Below are 18634 nucleotides of genomic sequence, written 5' to 3' on the forward strand. Positions count from 1 at the left end.
GTTGCTGCAGCGTGTGCGGTTGTGTGTGCTGCAGCGTGTGCGGTTGTGTGTGCGGTGCTGCGGCGCGTGCGGTGTTGTGTTGCGGCCGCTGTCCCGGCGCCCCCAGCTCGCTCCCGCCCCGCGCGCAGGGAAACCCGCAAACTTTCCGGCGCGCCCGCCCCCCCGCGCGGGGTCCCCGCTCGTCCCGCCGCGGGCGGGGGGGGGGCGCTAATCCCGCGCGCCCGGCGTCCTTGGAGCGCGCAGGTGGCGGCGCAGCGCGGCGCAGGGGCGGCCCCGCTCCCCGGCCATGGCCCGGGCTGCCCGGCGGGGACCCGCCCGCTGACGGGCCGCGGCTCCCGCTGCAGGCGCCCGGCCCGGCGCGATGGGCGAGTGGACGATCCTGGAGCGGCTGCTGGAGGCCGCGGTGCAGCAGCACTCGACTATGATCGGCAGGTGCGGGGCGGGCGGGGCGCCCTGCGGGGGGGGCTGCACCGGGGGGGCTGAGCGGATGGCCCGGGAGGGGGGCAGGAGCAGAGCAGGGTGAGCGGACAGAAGGACCCTGGATGGGCAGAGGAACGCCGGGGGGGAACAGAGGGACCTGGATGGACAGAGGGACGCGGGGAGGGGGGGAACAGAGGGACGCGGGGGGGGGGGGGGAAACAGAGGGACGCGGGGGGGGGGGAACAGAGGGACGCGGGGGGGAACAGAGGGACGCCGGGGGGACAGAGGGACGCGGGGGGGGGGACAGAGGGACGCGGGGGGGGGAAACAGAGGGACCCTGGATGGACAGAGGGACACAGGAGGACAGAGGGATGCTGGAGTGGGGGACAGAGGGACGCGGGGGGTAACAGAGGGACGCTGGGGGGACAGAGGGACGCTGGGGGGGGGAACAGAGGGACGCGGGGGGGAACAGAGGGACGCCGGGGGGACAGAGGGACGCGGGGGGGGGGGACAGAGGGACGCGGGGGGGGAAACAGAGGGACGCGGGGGGAACAGAGGAACGCCGGGGGGGGGAAACAGAGGGACGCGGGGGGGGAACAGAGGGACGCCGGGGGGACAGAGGGACGCGGGGGGGGGGACAGAGGGACGCGGGGGGGGAACAGAGGGACGCCGGGGGGACAGAGGGACACAGGAGGACAGAGGGATGCTGGAGTGGGGGACAGAGGGACGCGGGGGGGAAACAGAGGGACGCGGGGGGGATAGAGGGACGCGGGGGGGGACAGAGGGACGCGGGGGGGACAGAGGGACGCCGGGGGGACAGAGGGACGCGGGGGGGGACAGAGGGACGCGGGGGGGGACAGAGGGACGCGGGGGGAACAGAGGAACGCCGGGGGGGGGAAACAGAGGGACGCGGGGGGGGAACAGAGGGACGCCGGGGGGACAGAGGGACGCGGGGGGGGACAGAGGGACGCGGGGGGAACAGAGGAACGCCGGGGGGGGGAAACAGAGGGACGCGGGGGGGGAACAGAGGGACGCCGGGGGGACAGAGGGACGCGGGGGGGGGACAGAGGGACGCGGGGGGGGACAGAGGGACGCCGGGGGGAAACAGAGGGACGCGGGGGGGAGAGAGGGACGCTGGGACTCCAGGGGGTGAGTTTCCCAGGGGCTCCTGTCTCCCGCCCTCAGTTCTGGCTCACGTTCCGGTTGCCCGGGCGGTGCCTGGCGTGGACCAGGGTCCGGGTGGAATCCCAGGGCGGTGGCGGCAGGGTGGGGAGATCAAACAGCAGGGCTGGGCCCATGGGCTGTTGTAGGGCGGGAGGGTTGGGATCCACGGGCCTTCCCGAGCGGGACTCAGCTGGCACTCGATGGGTTCGCCTGCTCCCAGCCAGCAGCTGCAGGCCTGGCTGGGACAGGGGGCCTTCCCCTGTCAGGCTGGACACAGCCCAGGCCCCCTGTCCCATCATGCTTCCAGGCCTGCTAGATCGAGGGGTCATTCTGTCCATTTTACAGCTGGGGAAACTGAGGCACAGAGCAGCTGGGGAAACTGAGGCACAAAGTAGCTGGGGAAACCAAAGCACGGAGCCAGCACAAGGGGAGGGGGGTCTGTTGCAGGGATGGGCATGGAAGCCAGGCATCCCATGCACCACCCCACGGCCATGCCCAGCCCTGAGGCCCAGCAGAGCTCAGTCCCCTCCGATGGGCCCGAGGGGCAGGCGCGGAGCCGGCTGGAGCAGGGAGCTGCCTGAGACCCCCCCGAACTGGTGTCAAGGCTCAGTCCGGCACATGGTGTCCTGCAGGGCCTGGGGGGACCCCGTCTCCTGGAGCTGCTGGAGGCAGAGATGGGGCTGGGCTGGTGCGGGGCCCGGGGGCTCTGCTCCGGGGAGGGGCCTGCCCAGAGGGTGGTGTCTGGTGTCCTGGCCCAGGCCTGTGCCTGCCACCTTCCTGACCAGCTTCCATGAAAGAGCCCCTTGGTGTGATGGGTTGTGGGGTTCTGGAGCCTAGTGGTTGGAGCAGGGGGGCTGGGAGCCAGGACTCCTGGGTTCTCCCCTGGCTCTGATTGCACTCCTGGGAGGCCTTGTGCCAGTCGCTCGGTCCCTGACTCAGTTTCCCTGTCTGTACAATGGGCTGAGCGGGTTCAAGGACGAGCCGTGTCCCTGGTGCAGAGGGGCCCCGCGGGCTGGGTAATGTCCTGGGACTTTGGGGGGGAGGGGCCCCAGCTCTGGCCTGATTCCCTAGGCAAGTCCCTGCTGCTCCCAGGGCCTGGTCCCCCCACTGGAAGGGGCAGAAGGACCCACCCTTGGAGGGGGAGCTCTGGGGGGCCCGGCCCACGGCAGGCGCCAGGTGGTGCGTTGTCAGCTCCCCGGCTGGGCAATCCCATCCAGGTCAGGAGATGCCCCCCCCCCCCCGCAAGGTCGCTGCATTTTGGGGGCGCAGGGGCGGGCGTGGAAGGGCCCCAGGAAAGGGGCAGCAGACGCGGGGACGGAGAATGGCCCTGCTCCGGCATCAGCCCCCGGAGCTGCCTGTGCAAAGTCCTGGCTCCCCCCCCCCCCCCCGACAGGCTTTGTAAACCCAGCGTGTGCTGAGGGGCAGATGGGTAATGGCAGGACCCCCCCACCCCGGAGTTGTCACCCCCCAGCCCTTGACCCCCCAATGAGCCCCACTTCAGCCCTCCCCCCCAGAGTTCTGCCCAGTGCTGGCCCCATCTTTCCTGCCTCTGACATTCGTCACCCCCACCCCGGCCGGGGCCTGCTGCTGGGGGGGACAGCTCTGTATTGGGGGGCGTTAGCTGTAGATGGGCCCCCCGTTAGCACCAGCTGGGCTGCTGCCTCTGGTTGCCCAATGCTGCTAAACTCCCTGGTGACCCGGGGCAGGACCCGGCTGGATCTCCCTAGGCAGCTCCCCCATGCAGGGCATCGCACCCCGGGGACAGCGGGCAAGTATCGAACAGGCATTGTATTTGGGGGAAACTGAGGCATGAAAGTGGGGAAGAGAATGACAGAGCTAGGGATTGGACCCAGGAGTCCTGGCTTCCAGCCCTGTCACTAACCCCTAGTCCCCACTGCCTTCCCAGAACTGGGAAGAGAACCCAGGAGTCCTGGCTTCCAGCCCCCCCAGCTCTAACCACTAGTCCCCACTCCCCTCCCAGAGCCCAGCCCCAAGCGCCAGGTGCTGCAGGCCCTGCCCAGCTGCCCCCCTCCCCCGCAGGATCCTGCTGACGGTGGTGGTGATCTTCCGGATCCTGATCGTGGCCATCGTGGGCGAGACGGTGTACGAGGACGAGCAGACCATGTTCATGTGCAACACCCTGCAGCCGGGCTGCAACCAGGCCTGCTACGACCAGGCCTTCCCCATCTCCCACATCCGCTACTGGGTCTTCCAGATCATCCTGGTGTGCACGCCCAGCCTGTGCTTCATCACCTACTCCGTGCACCAGGCGGCCAAGCAGCGGGACCGGCGCTGCTCCTTCCTCTACCCGCTGCTGGAGAAGGACGCCCGCAAGGGCCGGGCGGCCAACGGCATCCTGGTGCACCACCCCGGGGCCTCGGCCAAGGAGGAGCCCGACTGCCTGGAGGTGAAGGAGCTGCCCAGCACGCCCCTGCGCCCGCCCAAGAGCGCCAAGGCCAAGCGGCAGGAGGGCATCTCCCGCTTCTACATCATCCAGGTGGTGTTCCGCAACGCGCTGGAGATCGGCTTCCTGGCGGGCCAGTACTTCCTGTACGGCTTCCACGTGCCGGCCCTCTTCGAGTGCGGGCGCTACCCCTGCGTCAAGGAGGTGGAGTGCTACGTCTCCCGGCCCACCGAGAAAACCGTCTTCCTGGTCTTCATGTTCGCCGTCAGCGGGATCTGCGTGCTGCTCAACCTGGCCGAGCTCAACCACCTGGGCTGGCGCAAGATCCGGGCGGCCATGCGGGGGGTGCAGGCTCGCCGCAAGTCCGTGTGCGAGGTGCGCAAGAAGGACCTATCCGCCCTGGCCCAGGCGCCGCCCCTGGGGCGCACCCAGTCCAGCGAGTCGGCCTACGTCTGAGCCCGCCCCCCGGGCACGGCCGGGTCCTCCAAGGGCTGAGCAGGGACACGACCCCCCGGGCACGGCCGGGTCCTCCAAGGGCTGAGCGGGGACACGACCCCCCGGGCACGGCCGGGTTCTCCAAGGGCTGAGCGGGGACACGACCCCCCGGGCACGGCCGGGTCCTCCAAGGGCTGAGCGGGGACACGACCCCCCGGGCACGGCCGGGTTCTCCAAGGGCTGAGCGGGGACACGACCCCCCGGGCACGGCCGGGTCCTCCAAGGGCTGAGCGGGGACACGACCCCCCGGGCACGGCCGGGTCCTCCAAGGGCTGAGCGGGGACACGACCCCCCGGGCACGGCCGGGTCCTCCAAGGGCTGAACGGGACACGACCCCCCGATCGGGCGGGGGCAGCTCCCGGCTCCACCTCACTTTTTATAAATATTTATTGTTTCTCGGGGTCTCTCAACATGGTGCAAGCAGGGGGGGGTTCCAGGAACCCCCCCCACCAGCCTTTCCCGGCGGGGGCAGGGTGCAGCCGGGGAGGGGCGGTTCTGTCTCTGCGGGGAGAAGGGGGGGGGGCGCAGATCTGGGCTCCCGGCTTTTGCTCCGCCCGGGCGCGGTAAATAAAATATCGACGCCAGCAGCCGTTACTAATTAACACTGGGCGCAGGGGGCAGATGGTGCCGGGCCAGGCAGGGCGGCCGGGGGGGGTGACCGGGGGCGCGGGGGCCAGCAGACCAGGCAGGGCGGCCGGGGGGGGCGGCCGGGGGCGCGGGGGCCAGCAGACCAGGCAGGGCGGCCGGGGGGGGCGGCCGGGGGGCGCGGGGGCCAGCAGACCAGGCAGGGCGGCCGGGGGGGGTGACCGGGGGCGCGGGGGCCAGCAGACCAGGCAGGGCGGCCGGGGGGGGCGGCCGGGGGCCAGCAGACCAGGCAGGGCGGCCGGGGGGGTGACCGGGGGCGCGGGGGCCAGCAGACCAGGCAGGGCGGCCGGGGGGGGGCGGCCGGGGGCGCGGGGGGCAGATGGCGCCGGGCCAGGCAGGGCCGCCGGGGGGTGACCGGGGGCGCGGGGGGCAGATGGTGCCGGGCCAGGCAGGGCGGCCGGGGGGGGCGGCCGGGGGCGCGGGGGCCAGCAGACCAGGCAGGGCGGCCGGGGGGGTGACCGGGGGCGCGGGGGGCAGATGGTGCCGGGCCAGGCAGGGCGGCCGGGGGGGCGGCCGGGGGCGCGGGGGCCAGCAGACCAGGCAGGGCGGCCGGGGGGGCGGCCGGGGGCGCGGGGGCCAGCAGACCAGGCAGGGCGGCCGGGGGGGTGACCGGGGGCGCGGGGGCCAGCAGACCAGGCAGGGTGGCCGGGGGGGGCGGCCGGGGGCGCGGGGGCCAGCAGACCAGGCAGGGCGGCCGGGGGGGTGACCGGGGGCGCGGGGGCCAGCAGACCAGGCAGGGCGGCCGGGGGGTCGGCCGGGGGCCAGCAGACCAGGCAGGGCGGCCGGGGGGGTGACCGGGGGCGCGGGGGCCAGCAGACCAGGCAGGGCGGCCGGGGGGGGCGACCGGGGGCGCGGGGGCCAGCAGACCAGGCAGGGCCGCCGGGGGGGGGCGGCCGGGGGCGCGGGGGCCAGCAGACCAGGCAGGGCGGCCGGGGGGGTGACCGGGGGCGCTGGGCAGGGCGCAGCAGAGAAGCGGCCATGCGCTGGCACCTGCACCCCCTGACCGAGCTGGGGCTGCGAAGGGGGGAACCCCCCCCCCAACTGTCGGCCCAGCCTGGCTCAGCACCCGCTGCCCGTCCCAGGAGCCTGCCCGCGGGGCATCACCCCCCCGGGGATTTACCGTCCTTAAGCTGCTGGCGCTAAGGCAGGGAAGGGGGCTGAGCTGGGCACCATCTGGTCACCCCCCCAGTCATGGGGGAAGGGAACCAGCCCCTGGAGGCGCTGAGCCTGCCCTTCCCGGTCTTAGCCCTCCCCCCTCCCGAGTTAATACCCCCAGCCCCATGCAGAGCAGGAAACTGAGTCGCGGGGGAGGGGGAGGGTCATGGCTAAGGTCACCAGTCTGGCTCCGAGCCCCCTCACTACACTCTATACCCCCCCAATAATTCCTTCCAGCGCCTCCCCCGAAGCCCCCCCACGGCTCCGCCGCTCCTGAGGGCAGGACCAGGCGGGAGGTGCCAGATGCCAGCGCAGGGATGGCGAAGGGAAAATATTCCCAGCGGGTCGGCTGCGCGGGTGTGGCCAGTGAGGCGGTTGCAGGGTTGTGTGACCTGGTGTGAGCACAAGTGTGCGCACCGGAGTGTTGTCATGGCGGTTGTGTGCGCGCGTGCTGTGGTTGTGTGTGTCACCGGAGTGTTGTCATGGCGGTTGTGTGCGCGCGTGCTGTGGTGCGGTTGTGGGCGTGTCACCGGGGTGTTGCCATGGCGGTTGTGTGCGCGCGTGCTGTGGTTGTGCGTGTCACCAGGGTGTTGCCATGGCGGTTGTGTGCGCGCGTGCTGTGGTGCGGTTGTGGGCGTGTCACCGGGTGTTGCCATGGCGGTTGTGTGCGCGCGTGCTGTGGTTGTGCGTGTCACCGGGGTGTTGCCATGGCGGTTGTGTGCGCGCATGCTGTGGTTGTGTGTGTCACCGGGGTGTTGCCATGGCGGTTGTGTGCGCGCATGCTGTGGTGCGGTTGTGGGCGTGTCACCGGGGTGTTGCCATGGCGGTTGTGCGCGCGCGTGCTGTGGTGCGGTTGTGGGCGTGTCACCGGGGTGTTGCCATGGCGGTTGTGCGCGCGCGTGCTGTGGTGCGGTTGTGGGCGTGTCACCAGGGTGTTGCCATGGCGGTTGTGCGCGCGCGTGCTGTGGTTGTGCGTGTCACCGGGGTGTTGCCATGGCGGTTGTGTGTGCGCATGCTGTGGTTGTGCGTGTCACCGGGGTGTTGCCATGGCGGTTGTGTGTGCGCGTGCTGTGGTTGTGCGTGTCACCGGGGTGTTGCCGCGGCGGTTGTGTGCGCGCGTGCTGTGGGCGTGTCACCGGGGTGTTGCCGCGGCGGTTGTGCGTGTGCCACAGGGGCGCTGGGCTATGTGGACGGGCGGCAGCCCTGCTGTTATTGTAGGGTCTCTAGCCCGGCCCTGCAGCTCTATAGAGGCGGAAGGAGCCAGGGCTCGGCCTCACTGAGTAAGGGGTGGGGACAAGGGGCCATTAACACCAGCGCCCCCTGGCTCCTGCCCCTCCCTGGGGGGCTGGCTGGAGGGCAGGCAGGTATCTGCCATTGGGGGAGAGGAGGCAGGAGGTGACCAGGCCAGACCCCCCCATTGCTCCTTGTGTTGAGGGGGGCAGCACCAGCTGAGCAGGGACCTGGCACCCTGGCAACAAGCCCCCCTCCTCCCCCCCCCGCTTAGTCATTAGCGCCAAGGAGCCAACACCTCGTTCAGCCGCACCTCTATTAATAGGCCCCCTGCAGCCCAGCCCCCACCCCGGGGGGTAGAGCAGGGGCTGGGAGCCAGGGCTCCTGGGTTCCATTCCCATCACTCCTGATCCCTGCACGTGGTCAGGCCCCATGTGCCCCCTGCCTGCAGGAGCAAGGGGCCCCCAGACGCGGCCTAGCACCATGCGATTGGCTCAGCGCTGGCCTGTAGGGCCGCCGGGGGGGGGGGTGCCAGAGCGGGGCAGCACCGGTGGCTGGGGATGAGTCCGTCCCGTGCCACAGGCTGAGCCGCAGGGCCCTGCGCAGCCCCTCCCCAGAGCCAGCCGCTGCAGCAGCCCCCCCATGGCAATCACCAGCTGCAGCCAGAGGGGGGCCCAGCTCCACTCCACCTGCAGGACGCAGGGCCACAAAGGGGACGAGGGACAGATCCCAGGAGTCCTGGGTCCCCTACCACCCGCGCTCTAACCACTAGCCCCTACTGCCCTCCTAGAGCCCAGGAGTCCGCCCCTTCCCCCCATGCTCTAACCCCTAGGCCCCACTGCCCTCCAGAGCCAGCCAGCAGCCCCTTGGCATTGGAGGCTCACAAGAGGCTCCCAGCAGTTGAGTGTCGGCAGCCCCATGACCCTGCCCCCGGCGGGAAAGCAGGGCCCACGGGAGGGCGCAAAGGGAGCCGGGGCGGCGGCGGAAGCTCCGGATCTGCCCCCCCCAGCAGGGAGGGCTAAAAATAACCGAGGCCCCCGGGGCCAAGATGCTACGGCAGGAGGGGGCTCGTGGAGCCAGGACTCCCCAAGGGCCTGGGGGCCGGGCCAGGAGTCCTGGCTGCCAGCCCCGGGAAGGGGGAGGGCAGAGCTGACGGCGGGTGGGGACACTACCCCGAGAGCCAGCCTGGGCAGCCTGCCCCACGGTCCCCGAGCCGGGCGCAGGGCCGGGGGCCTCTCAACGCCAAGGGGAGACGCTGCAGCCCCGGGCCCGAGGGGGAAGGGGAGGCTCGGGGCCAGGCCCACACAAGAACGGAGGCGCCGGAGCGAGAGGAGATGCCCAGGGCTTTAATGAGGCAGCCGGGCCCGGGCGCCGTCAGGAGCAGCCCTACAACCTGCAAGGCAAAGAGAGGGGGGTCGGGGCGCGGCCGGGGCACGAGTGGGGCCCTGGGGGGCTGGCGAAGGCCCAGACACTGAACCCCTTTATCCCTGCGGGGAACCCCCTGCGGGATGTGCCAGGACTGGCGGCCAGGCACCCTGCTAGCCCCGCCCCATCCCCACTGCGCCACTGCTAGCCCCGCCCCACACGCCCCCTTCCCTCACTGCCCCATCCCGCACTGCACCACCAGTAGCCCCGCCCCATCCCGCCCCGCACCACCACTAGCCCCGCCCACACGTCTGCGTTCCCCTCCCACTCACGTGACTTCGCGGAAGGCTCTCTTCTCCACGTACTTCAGCCGGTATTTCCTCTTGAACCTGGGGGCAATGGGGGGGGGGCTGAGATCCCAGGCAGACCCCCATAACTCCACCAAGGGGGAGCCCCCGGGAGTAGCCTCCCCAGAAATCCCTCCATTCCCTAGAACCCGAGCCTGGATTGGGACGGGGGGATGAGTCCAGGCAGCCTGCGCCCCCCCCCCCCGTGGCAGACACCCCCAGCCCCACCCCACGGGCCCCCCACCCTGCCCCACCGGCCCCCAGCCTCTGCTCACTTGGCTCGCTCCCTGGGCTCAATCAGGTTCCTCTTCTGCAGGCTCTTGAAGCGGTCGCGCAGGACGCTGCCCTCGGGCTGAGGGAGAGACGGGGGTCAGGGGGGCCCACACGGGCACCAGCAGAAGGGGCTGGACTGAGTCCGAGGGGAGGAGACTCTAGGTGCCACCATGCACCAGCTGCCCCTCCCCCTGGCCTCGGGCGCTCCGCCCTGGTGGCAGCGCCGGGCCGGGATGCTCCTGCCCCCAGAGCAGCTGGCTAGAGGCCGCGGAGCCGCCCAGGACCCCACACTCCGGCAGCGCCAAGCCAGGGGGCGGCCAGGCACTGCCATGCTCCAGGGGCCACCAGCTGCAAGGGTCGGGCAGCCACCCCAAGGCACTGCTCCGGGGGGTGAAGGGGGAGACTGGTGCCCTCAGTCCCCGGGCCCTTTCCCACTGGGCAGGGCCCAGGGAACCCCAGGAGGCCTTCACATTCCCAGCATGCACTGCTGCGAATCCTCATAGCGCAAGGATGGGTCTCATCATCGGGCACCAGTGAAATCCGGGGGGAGGGCGGGGCTGGCGCAGGAACCCACCTTCAGCGTCCGCAGGGACTCGGCCAGCTCCGTGCTCAGCTGCACCTCCAGGTCCGGCTCCTCGTACCTGCCGGGACGGGGGGGAGGGTGTTAGAGGGACAGACCCCCCCCGAGCCCCTTCGCCTCATGCCCCTCCCTGCGCCCCCTCCCCGTCCCCCCCGCTCACCGGAGCCGGCCCAGCCGCCGGGGCTTGGTGGCCTCAGCCCGTCTCTTCGCCAGCCGCGCCCGGCACCTGCGCAGCAGCTCGGCCTCCCGCCGCTTCACTTGCCGCCGGATGGCGCGGAGCTGGAAGAGCTCCTGGCGCCGGCACCGCGCCGCCTTCTCGCCCAGCCGCCGGGCCTCCTGTGGGCGCCACACCAGGTCAGAGCCGCCAGCCGCCCCAAGGCGCTGGCCTCTAACCACTGCGCCACGCTCTCCTCCCGGGCCAGGAGTCCTGGCTGCCAGCCCCCCCCATGGATCTGCCCTGCCCCAGGCGGGGGGCTGGCAAGCAGATGGCAGCGGCCGGGCGCAGCAGATGGCTCCGCGCCGCGGCACTGAGGACAAAGCTGGCCCCGGGCCCGGGAGGCTGCCGCTCGCTCCCCCGCCCGTCCAAAGGTTGTCTGCAGCCGGGGGGGGATCAGGCACCTGCCCCCAGTGACTCGCCCAGCGAGGGGGGGCCAGAGCCCCACTGGCCTTGCTCCGGACACTCCCCCAGCCCCGGATCACGGCCTGCAGCTGCCAGCCAGTCACTACCCACCAGGCCTGGGCTCCACCTCCCAGCCCCACCCAAGTAGAAACCCAGGGGAATTAGGCACCAGGGCTTTGGCTTCCTTCTCCCTCCGGCGCTGCTGCTCCGTTTTCTTCTCCCGCAGGCGGGTCAGATTGGGGGGGGCCCCGGGCTCCTCTGGCCCGTCCTCAGCGTCGCTCCCCTCGTCCGCAGACTCCTCCAGCAGCCCCTCGCACTGCTCCCGGAAAACCGCCTCCTGCAGGCACAGCGGGAAACCCTCGGTCGGCCCAGCCCCACTGCCGGGAGGGGGGCAGGGCTCCTGGGCTCCCCCCAGCTCCGGGCGGGGAGTGGGGGCTGGTGGGGAGAATGAGGCGGGGCCAGGAGCCCTGAGTTGCTAAACCCAGCTCTGGGGAAGTGACAAGCACAAAACCGTAGTCGATTTTCACCCCTCCCCGGGGAGCTGGCCCGCCCTGAAGGCTTGGCGGGGGGGAGGGGGAGAGGAAGGGCCCCGCCCCCCCCCACTGCAAGTGGCAGCGCCAGCCCTGGGGCACGTGGGCTCAGCACCCCAGATCTGTAGGGAGCTTTGCAGAGGTGGGCGGCCGGCTGGGAATCTGCGGTTTTCCCCGGAGCCCCAGAGCCAGCCAGGCGGGGGGGGGCTGTGGGGCCGTCGGGGCCACCTGCAGTTCCCGGGGACGGGATGACTGGCAGCGCCCGGCCCACCCCCGAGAGCTGACCACGCCGGGCTCAGGGGGTGGCAGGCAGCGTGGGGGGGAGGGCTGGGCGTGTGCCCTGCACTGGGGCCCCTGAGCTGGCCCAGCCCTGCCCAGGACGCTGCCCCCAAGGGCACCCGGCTCTCACCTGCGTAGGGGCCTCCGGGAAACGCAGCTGCCTCTCCAGCTTCTCCTCGGCCTTCTGCCGCCTCAGCTCCACCTCGTGGGCCTGGAGCAGCAGCGCCTGGGGGAGAGGTGGGGTGAGCGGGAACAGCCCCCCCCAGCTCCCCTTGCACCCCCGCCGGGCCCTGGTACACCCTTTGCCAGGCACCCACACCCCCGCCACACACGCCCACCCCCGCCGGGCCCTGGTACACCCTTTGCCAGGCACCCACACCCCCACCACGCACCCCCACCCCCGCCGGGCCCTGGTACACCCTTTGCCAGGCACCCACACCCCCGCCACACACGCCCACCCCCGCCGGGCCCTGGTACACCCTTTGGCAGGCACCCACACCCCCGCCACACACGCCCACACCCCGCCGGGCCCTGGTACACCCTTTGCCAGGCACCCACACCCCCGCCACGCACCCCCACCCCCGCCGGGCCCTGGTACACCCTTTGCCAGGCACCCACACCCCCGCCATGCACCCCCATCCCCGCCGGGCCGTGGTACCACCCCGCCACGCACGCCCACCCCCGCCGGGCCGTGGTACCACCCCCGCCACCCCCGCCAGGCCGTGGTACCACCCCCACCACGCACCCCCACCCCCGCCGGGCCGTGGTACCACCCCCACCACGCACCCCCATCCCCACCGGGCCGTGGTACCACCCCGCCACGCACGCCCACCCCCGCCGGGCCGTGGTACCACCCCCGCCACGCACGCCCACCCCCGCCGGGCCGTGGTACCACCCCCGCCACGCACGCCCACCCCCGCCGGGCCGTGGTACCACCCCCGCCACGCACCCCCATTCCCGCCGGGCCGTGGTACCACCCCCGCCACGCACCCCCACCACCGCCACGCACCCCCATCCCCACCAGGCCATGATACCACCCCCGCCACGCACCCCCATCCCCACCGGGCCGTGGTACCACCCCCGCCAGGCCATGGTACACCCTTTGCCAGACACCCCCACTCCCGTCGGGCCGTGGTACACCCCCGCTACGCACCCCCATCCCCACCGGGCCATGGTACCACCCCCGCCACGCACCCCCTTCCCCACCAGGCTGTGGTACCACCACCGCCACGCACCCCCATCCCCACTGGGCCATGGTACCACCCCCGCCATGCACCCCCACCACCGCCGGGCCGTGGTACCACCCCCGCCAGGCACCCCCATTCCTGCCAGGCCGTGGTACCACCCCCGCCAGGCACCCCCATTCCTGCCAGGCCGTGGTACCACCCCCGCCACGCACCCCCGCCACCGCCAGGCCGTGGTACCACCCCCACCACGCACCCCCGCCACCGCCAGGCCGTGGTACCACCCCCACCACGCACCCCCGCCACCGCCAGGCCGTGGTACCACCCCCACCACGCACCCCCGCCACCGCCAGGCCGTGGTACCACCCCCACCACGCACCCCCGCCACCGCCAGGCCGTGGTACCACCCCCACCACGCACCCCCGCCATGCACCCCCGCCACCGCCAGGCCATGGTACACCCCTACCATGCACCCCCATCCCCAGCAGGCCATGGTACCACCCCCTGCCATGCACACCCACTTCAGTAGGGCCCACAGGCCTATTCACTGTGGGGGCTGCCCCCAGACTCCAGAGCAGAGACATGAACCCCCCATTCCCAGCATGCACTACTGGCAACACTCGGGGTGGGTGTCGGGCAGCCCCTACCTGGTGGGCCGGGAAGGTGGGGTTGTAGGACCCCCCCGCGGGGATGACTTCCACTGCTGGCAGCTCCGACGGCTTCGTCTCCAGCCTGGCCGGGCGCTGCGGAGAGGAGAGCGTGGGTGAGCCGGGAAGGAGGGGCCCAGCCGCCCGCACCTGCTGCCAGGAGCCCACCCCCCCACTCACCCGGACTCTCTGCTTCTTGGTCTGCTCCAGGAACCAGGGGTCCTGCCCAGCCAGCGCCTGGTCCAGTGGGTCTGCAGGGAGAGGCAGTTACCAGCACGCCCCGAAGCAGGAGGGGAGCGGGGCCTAGCGGTTTGAGCCAGGGATGATGCTAGAACTCCCAGGCTCTGTTTCCAAGTCAGAAGGGAGCAATGCTTAGTGGTTAGAGCCGGGGGGGGGGGGGGGGGATTCCTGAATCCTAATCAGGAAAGTGGGGTATGTTCCCAGGACTCCTGGGTTCTATCCCTAGCTCTGGGGGTGGCCTCTGGCAGAGCGTGGGGGAGAGCTGGGGTGACCCCTTCCTTATAGGGAGCAGAGTTTGCAGAGATCTCACGGCTCAGCAGCTGTGCTGAGCTTAAAGTCACCCCCCAAAATGGGAACCCCCAATCTGGGCTGGCTTCAGGCTAGAATCCAGGAGTCCTGCCCCCCACCCCTCCCCTCCTCTGATCCCCAGCCCCCACGCTGGAGAGAAACCAGGAGTCCTGGCACCCAGCCCCCCCAACGCACACGGGCTCCCTACTTACTCCGGTCTGACCAGATGTCGTAGAAGCTCCCAGCAGGCTCGTCCGCCCCACTCTGGCCAGCTGAGGGCTCCGGGGTCGCTGGCCGCGCTCTCTGCAGTCGGGCCTGGAGGAGGCGCTGGGCTCGGGGCACCAGGCCCCGCTCCGCCAGCTTCTCCTGCAGCTGCTGCTTCCGCTTCAGCTTCCTCCCGTTGGGGACCTGGTGGGCCAGAATGCTGCCAAGGGGAAGAGGGCGGCTGAGGCCTCTGGGCCGGGGGGGGGGGGCGGGGGGGAGACCTGGCATCCGGCCGTGCGACAGACCTATCCCCACCCCCCGCCAGAGCTGGGCAAAGAACCCAGGCGTGCTGGCTCCCCGCCCCTTCGTCTAGCCAGCGTTCCCGCTAATCTCCTCTGTCCACGTGCGGAACAAACTGTTGCACGTTCACACTCGCCTGAGTGCACCACCACAGAACCTAGCAGTGGGCGCTCTGCTAATCAGCCGGGCGGCATTGGAACCTCTCCCGAGCGGCCACACAAGAGCCAAGCCTACAGGGAACGCTGGTTCTAACCACTAGAGCCAGCTCCCCTGCCAAACCCAGTGCCCTCCATCCTGCCCTGCTATTAGCCCGGTTTTACTAGAGGGGAAACTGAGGCACGGCGCTGCGGCAGAGAACCATCCCCGATCCCTGCAGACAGCGTCCCAGCGCAGCACGCCCCAAGCCGTGGATCCTGTCCCACCCGCCCCCGGGACACTCACTCTTTGGGAGCAGGCACCTTGGAATCCGGCTGCAGGATGAGGTCTATGCGCAGGGGTTTCTCATGGCCTTGGTTCAGCGTCCGGTCTGAGGGGAGACACAGATGGGCAGGCAGCCAGGTGCTCGGCAGCACCCGACACACCAGCAGACCCAAAAGGCAGCAGCTTCCAGGCCAGCCCCACACAGAATGGGACGCACCAGCTGTGGGGATTTGCAGCCCGGCTCTGGCTTCTCCCGAGCAGCTGGCAGGCAGGACACGGCTCCCGACAGGCACGGGGCAGATTCCTGGCCCATGATCAAGGCAAGTCCCTGGTTGGCGGCGCATGATGAGCGGCCCAGGGCAGGGTGTCCCAAGTCCCGATGCCTTAGGGGGCTTGACATTCAGGCTGCGCTAAGCCCTTCCCTCACCCCCAGCTCTGCAACTCAGCCTGCCGCTAATGGCCTGTGAGGTCACGCCAGGCTCACAGGGCTAGGCAATGGCTTTCAAAGCCATGTAACCTCTGGGCTACGGTAGCACCTAGAGGTCTCAGCGAACCATTACAGGTGGGGAAACTGAGGCACGGGGCCCGTTGAGGGTCACCCCAGCAGGCCGTGGCCCAGCTGGGAGTCAGGAGTTCGGGGTTCAAGCCCCAAGCCAGTGGGGAAAGAGGACCAGGAAGCTACAGCGCTGTAAGTGGGTTCTCTGGGCCGAGGGACTCAGACAGGAGTCCAGCCTAGTTCTCTGACTTCCCTGCACCCCGCGCAGGCAGCGTCCCCACCTTTCTCCTCATTCCCCGTGTCCAGGAAGAAGAGGCTCTCGTCTGGCTTCTCGGCCACCAGCCCGCTGGAGGGGGGGAAGGAAGAGGAGCCCTGTTACTCCCAAGGGCTGGGGAGGGCCCCCCAGGCCAAGCGCTCACAGTGGGCCCAAAATGACCTCAGGCGAGACTGTAGGTTGCTCACCCACCACAAACTCCCCACTCCCTGCCCTCAGACCCACCTTGAAGGGTCCCCCATCAACTTTTCCCTCACCAGCCCCCAGCTTCCAATGTTCTCCTCCCCAAGCACCCCAAATTCTCCCACCACTCTCTGTAGTCTCACCCCAGTTCTATCCCCCCATTTCTGGGTCCCTCCCAACCCCCTACAGCCCCCTGGCCCCACTCCATGGGAGCCCCTCTGCCCACCTCAGCACCCGCATGAGGATCCTCCAGGTCTCCCCAGATTCTCCACTGCGCCAACCCCCAAAACCCGTGAGATCTTCTCCAGGCCCCCCAGCTTCACTGGTTCACATAGGCCCCCTTCCGCCCCCTCAAGGCCCTGTCACATCCCCCTGTACAAAGACCCCCCTCATCTACCTCACAAGCTTCCCCGCAACCCCAATGATAAGTTTTTTCCTGACTCCTCCAGCTTCCTCTACCCCACTTCTCCCAACTCTTCCTCCACCCCCAGCCTGCCCCCTTTCCAGCTCCACCTCCTCCTGCCCCTCTTCTTCCTCCCAGGACCCCCCCCCCAACTCCCACTCACAGCCCCCCACGGGCCTTCACTCCCACAGCCCCCAAACTCCCCGCTTCGTCCCAAGGCCCTTTGTTTCCCCACCTCCATCCTCCCGGGGCACCTCATGTCCCCCCCCCATGCTCCCATCCGCCTCGGGCACCCCATGGCCCCACACCCTGTGCTCCCCCGCCCAGCCAGGCCCCCCCCAGGGTCCCTCCCCCACCAGCCCTCGGCCGCCCCCACGACCCATGGCCCCTCCCACCTCCCTCAGGCCCCCTCCCCTCGGCCTCCCCACCTCCCTCAGCCCCCCCACAGGGCCCCTCCCCCTGGCCCCCCACCTCCCTCAGCCCTCCCCACAGGGCCCCTCCCCCTGGCCCCCCACCTCTCTCAGCCCCCCCCCCAGGGCCCCTCCCCTCGGCCCCCCACCTCAGCCCCCCTCCCCCTGGCCCCCACCTCCCTCAGGCCCCCCACAGGGCCCCTCCCCCTCGCCCCCCCAGGGCCCCTCCCCCCGCACCCGGCCGCGCGCTGCTGCAGGGCCACGTCCTCCAGGAAGGCGCCGAGCTCGCGGCCCAGCCGGGCCTCCGGCCCCGCCCATCGCTTCCAGCCCTTCTTCCGGTTCCGGCTGCCGCGGAGCCGCCGAGGGCCGCGCGCGCCGGGATCGCGGGAGCCCGCCCGGAGGCCCAGGAAGCCCGAGGGGGCCGCGCCGCCGCCTGCCTCGCCGGGCGCCGCCATCTTGGGAAAGGGAGGAAGCGCGGGACCGGAAGCTCCGGGCGAAGCACATCCGGCCGCCGCCATCTTGGGAAAGGGAGGAAGCGCGGGACCGGAAGCCCCGGGTAAAGGGCAGGCAGGGAGGGAGCTGGCGGAGGGTTCGTATCGGCAGATCCCAGACTCGCTCCGAAAATCACCCCCCCCCGCCCCGCCCCGCCCGGCGCCGCCGCCCCGCCTCCCGCGGGCCGGGGAAAGGCCGCACGACGGCGCGATTCATTTTGTGCTCGCTGGGTCGCTATTGGCATCCGCAGATTCGACACTCCCGCCCTCCCCACGGGCCCGGCTGCGCGGGGACAGCTGTGCAGCGCGGGGGGAGGGGGTAACAGCTGGAGCGGGGTGCAGAGCACCGGGGCCGCCCCCTCCCGCAGCCTGATCCCCTGGGCAGTGACGTGCACGTGACTCCTGCCCCGCCTCGTGCTCCCGCCGCCCACGCCGGAGATTTTCCACATCTGGAAAAGTCCAGGCGAGGCTGCCACCCCTTGCGGAGCCGGGCCGGATCCTTCCCGCGCAGGGGGACAAGCAGGAGCCATCGCGCCTGTACCTGTCACCGGGACCCCGGCGTAACTCCCCGCAGCCGTCGCGCCTGTACCTGTCACCGGGACCCCGGCGTAACTCCCCGCAGCCGTCGCGCCTGTACCTGTCACCGGGACCCCGGCGTAACTCCCCGGAGCCATCGCGCCTGTACCTGTCACCGGGACCCCGGCGTAACTCCCCGCAGCCATCGCGCCTGTACCTGTCACCGGGACCCCGGCGTAACTCCCCGGAGCCGTCGCGCCTGTACCTGTCACCGGGACCCCGGCGTAACTCCCCGCAGCCGTCGCGCCTGTACCTGTCACCGGGACCCCGGCGTAACTCCCCGGAGCCATCGCGCCTGTACCTGTCACCGGGACCCCGGCGTAACTCCCCGCAGCCATCGCGCCTGTACCTGTCACCGGGACCCCGGCGTAACTCCCCGGAGCCGTCGCGCCTGTACCTGTCACCGGGACCCCGGCGTAACTCCCCGCAGCCGTCGCGCCTGTACCTGTCACCGGGACCCCGGCGTAACTCCCCGCAGCCGTCGCGCCTGTACCTGTCACCGGGACCCCGGCGTAACTCCCCGCAGCCGTCGCGCCTGTACCTGTCACCGGGACCCCGGCGTAACTCCCCGCAGCCATTGCGCCTGTACCTGTCACCGGGACCCCGGCGTAACTCCCTGCAGCCATTGCGCCTGTACCTGTCACCGGGACCCCGGTGTAACTCCTCGCAGCCATTGCGCCTGTACCTGTCACCGGGACCCCGGTGTAACTCCCCTGAGCCATTGTGCCTGTACCCGTCACCTGGATATGGTGTAACTCCCATGAGCCATTGCGCCTGTACCTGTCACCAGGACCCCAGTGTAACTCCCTACAGCCATTGCACCTCTATCCATCACCCGGAGCTGGTGTAACTCCCCCTAGCAATTGTACCTGTACCCATCACCTGGAGCTGGTGTAACTCCCCACACCCATTAGCCTGTACCTCTCACCCGGACACTGGATAACTCCCCTGAGCTATTGTGCCTGTACACATCACCCAGACACGGTGTAACTCTCCGAGCCATTGCTCCTGT

The 18634-nt window shown here is 70.8% G+C and overlaps 2 protein-coding genes across 2 annotated transcripts; one reads left to right on the plus strand and one right to left on the minus strand.

Annotated features, from left to right (window-relative positions):
* The first annotated feature begins 295 nt into the window (after positions 1-295).
* LOC102444743 (gap junction delta-2 protein-like) lies at positions 296-4981 on the plus strand. Its single transcript, XM_075917979.1, has 2 exons — positions 296-432; positions 3625-4981. The coding sequence occupies exons 1-2, from the start codon at positions 362-364 to the stop codon at positions 4442-4444; spliced, it is 891 nt and encodes a 296-aa protein (XP_075774094.1). The 5' UTR covers positions 296-361; the 3' UTR covers positions 4445-4981.
* A 3856-nt stretch (positions 4982-8837) lies between these two features.
* Positions 8838-17035, minus strand: NOP53 (NOP53 ribosome biogenesis factor). Its single transcript, XM_075917987.1, has 13 exons — positions 16793-17035; positions 15567-15631; positions 14811-14895; positions 14078-14289; positions 13518-13588; positions 13338-13433; positions 11637-11732; positions 10867-11034; positions 10239-10414; positions 10073-10139; positions 9501-9577; positions 9211-9267; positions 8838-8906 (listed from the first exon to the last, which is right to left on the minus strand). The coding sequence occupies exons 1-13, from the start codon at positions 17008-17010 to the stop codon at positions 8900-8902; spliced, it is 1395 nt and encodes a 464-aa protein (XP_075774102.1). The 5' UTR covers positions 17011-17035; the 3' UTR covers positions 8838-8899.
* Positions 17036-18634: the final 1599 nt, after the last annotated feature.

The sequence above is a fragment of the Pelodiscus sinensis genome, unplaced genomic scaffold (genome assembly GCF_049634645.1).
Source record: "Pelodiscus sinensis isolate JC-2024 unplaced genomic scaffold, ASM4963464v1 ctg82, whole genome shotgun sequence".
Classification (NCBI taxonomy): Eukaryota; Metazoa; Chordata; order Testudines; family Trionychidae; genus Pelodiscus; species Pelodiscus sinensis.

Coding starts and splice junctions, on each gene's coding strand:
- LOC102444743 (XM_075917979.1), top strand. CDS start 362: ATGGGCGAGTGGACGATCCTGGAGCGGCTGCTGGAGGCCGCGGTGCAG. Junction 433..3,624: donor CACTCGACTATGATCGGCAG/GTGCGGGGCGGG, acceptor CCTCCCCCGCAG/GATCCTGCTGACGGTGGTGG.
- NOP53 (XM_075917987.1), bottom strand. CDS start 17,010: ATGGCGGCGCCCGGCGAGGCAGGCGGCGGCGCGGCCCCCTCGGGCTTC. Junction 11,733..13,337: donor CCACCTTCCCGGCCCACCAG/GTAGGGGCTGCC, acceptor CCTCTCCCCCAG/GCGCTGCTGCTCCAGGCCCA. Junction 11,035..11,636: donor TCCCGGAGGCCCCTACGCAG/GTGAGAGCCGGG, acceptor CTGTGCCTGCAG/GAGGCGGTTTTCCGGGAGCA.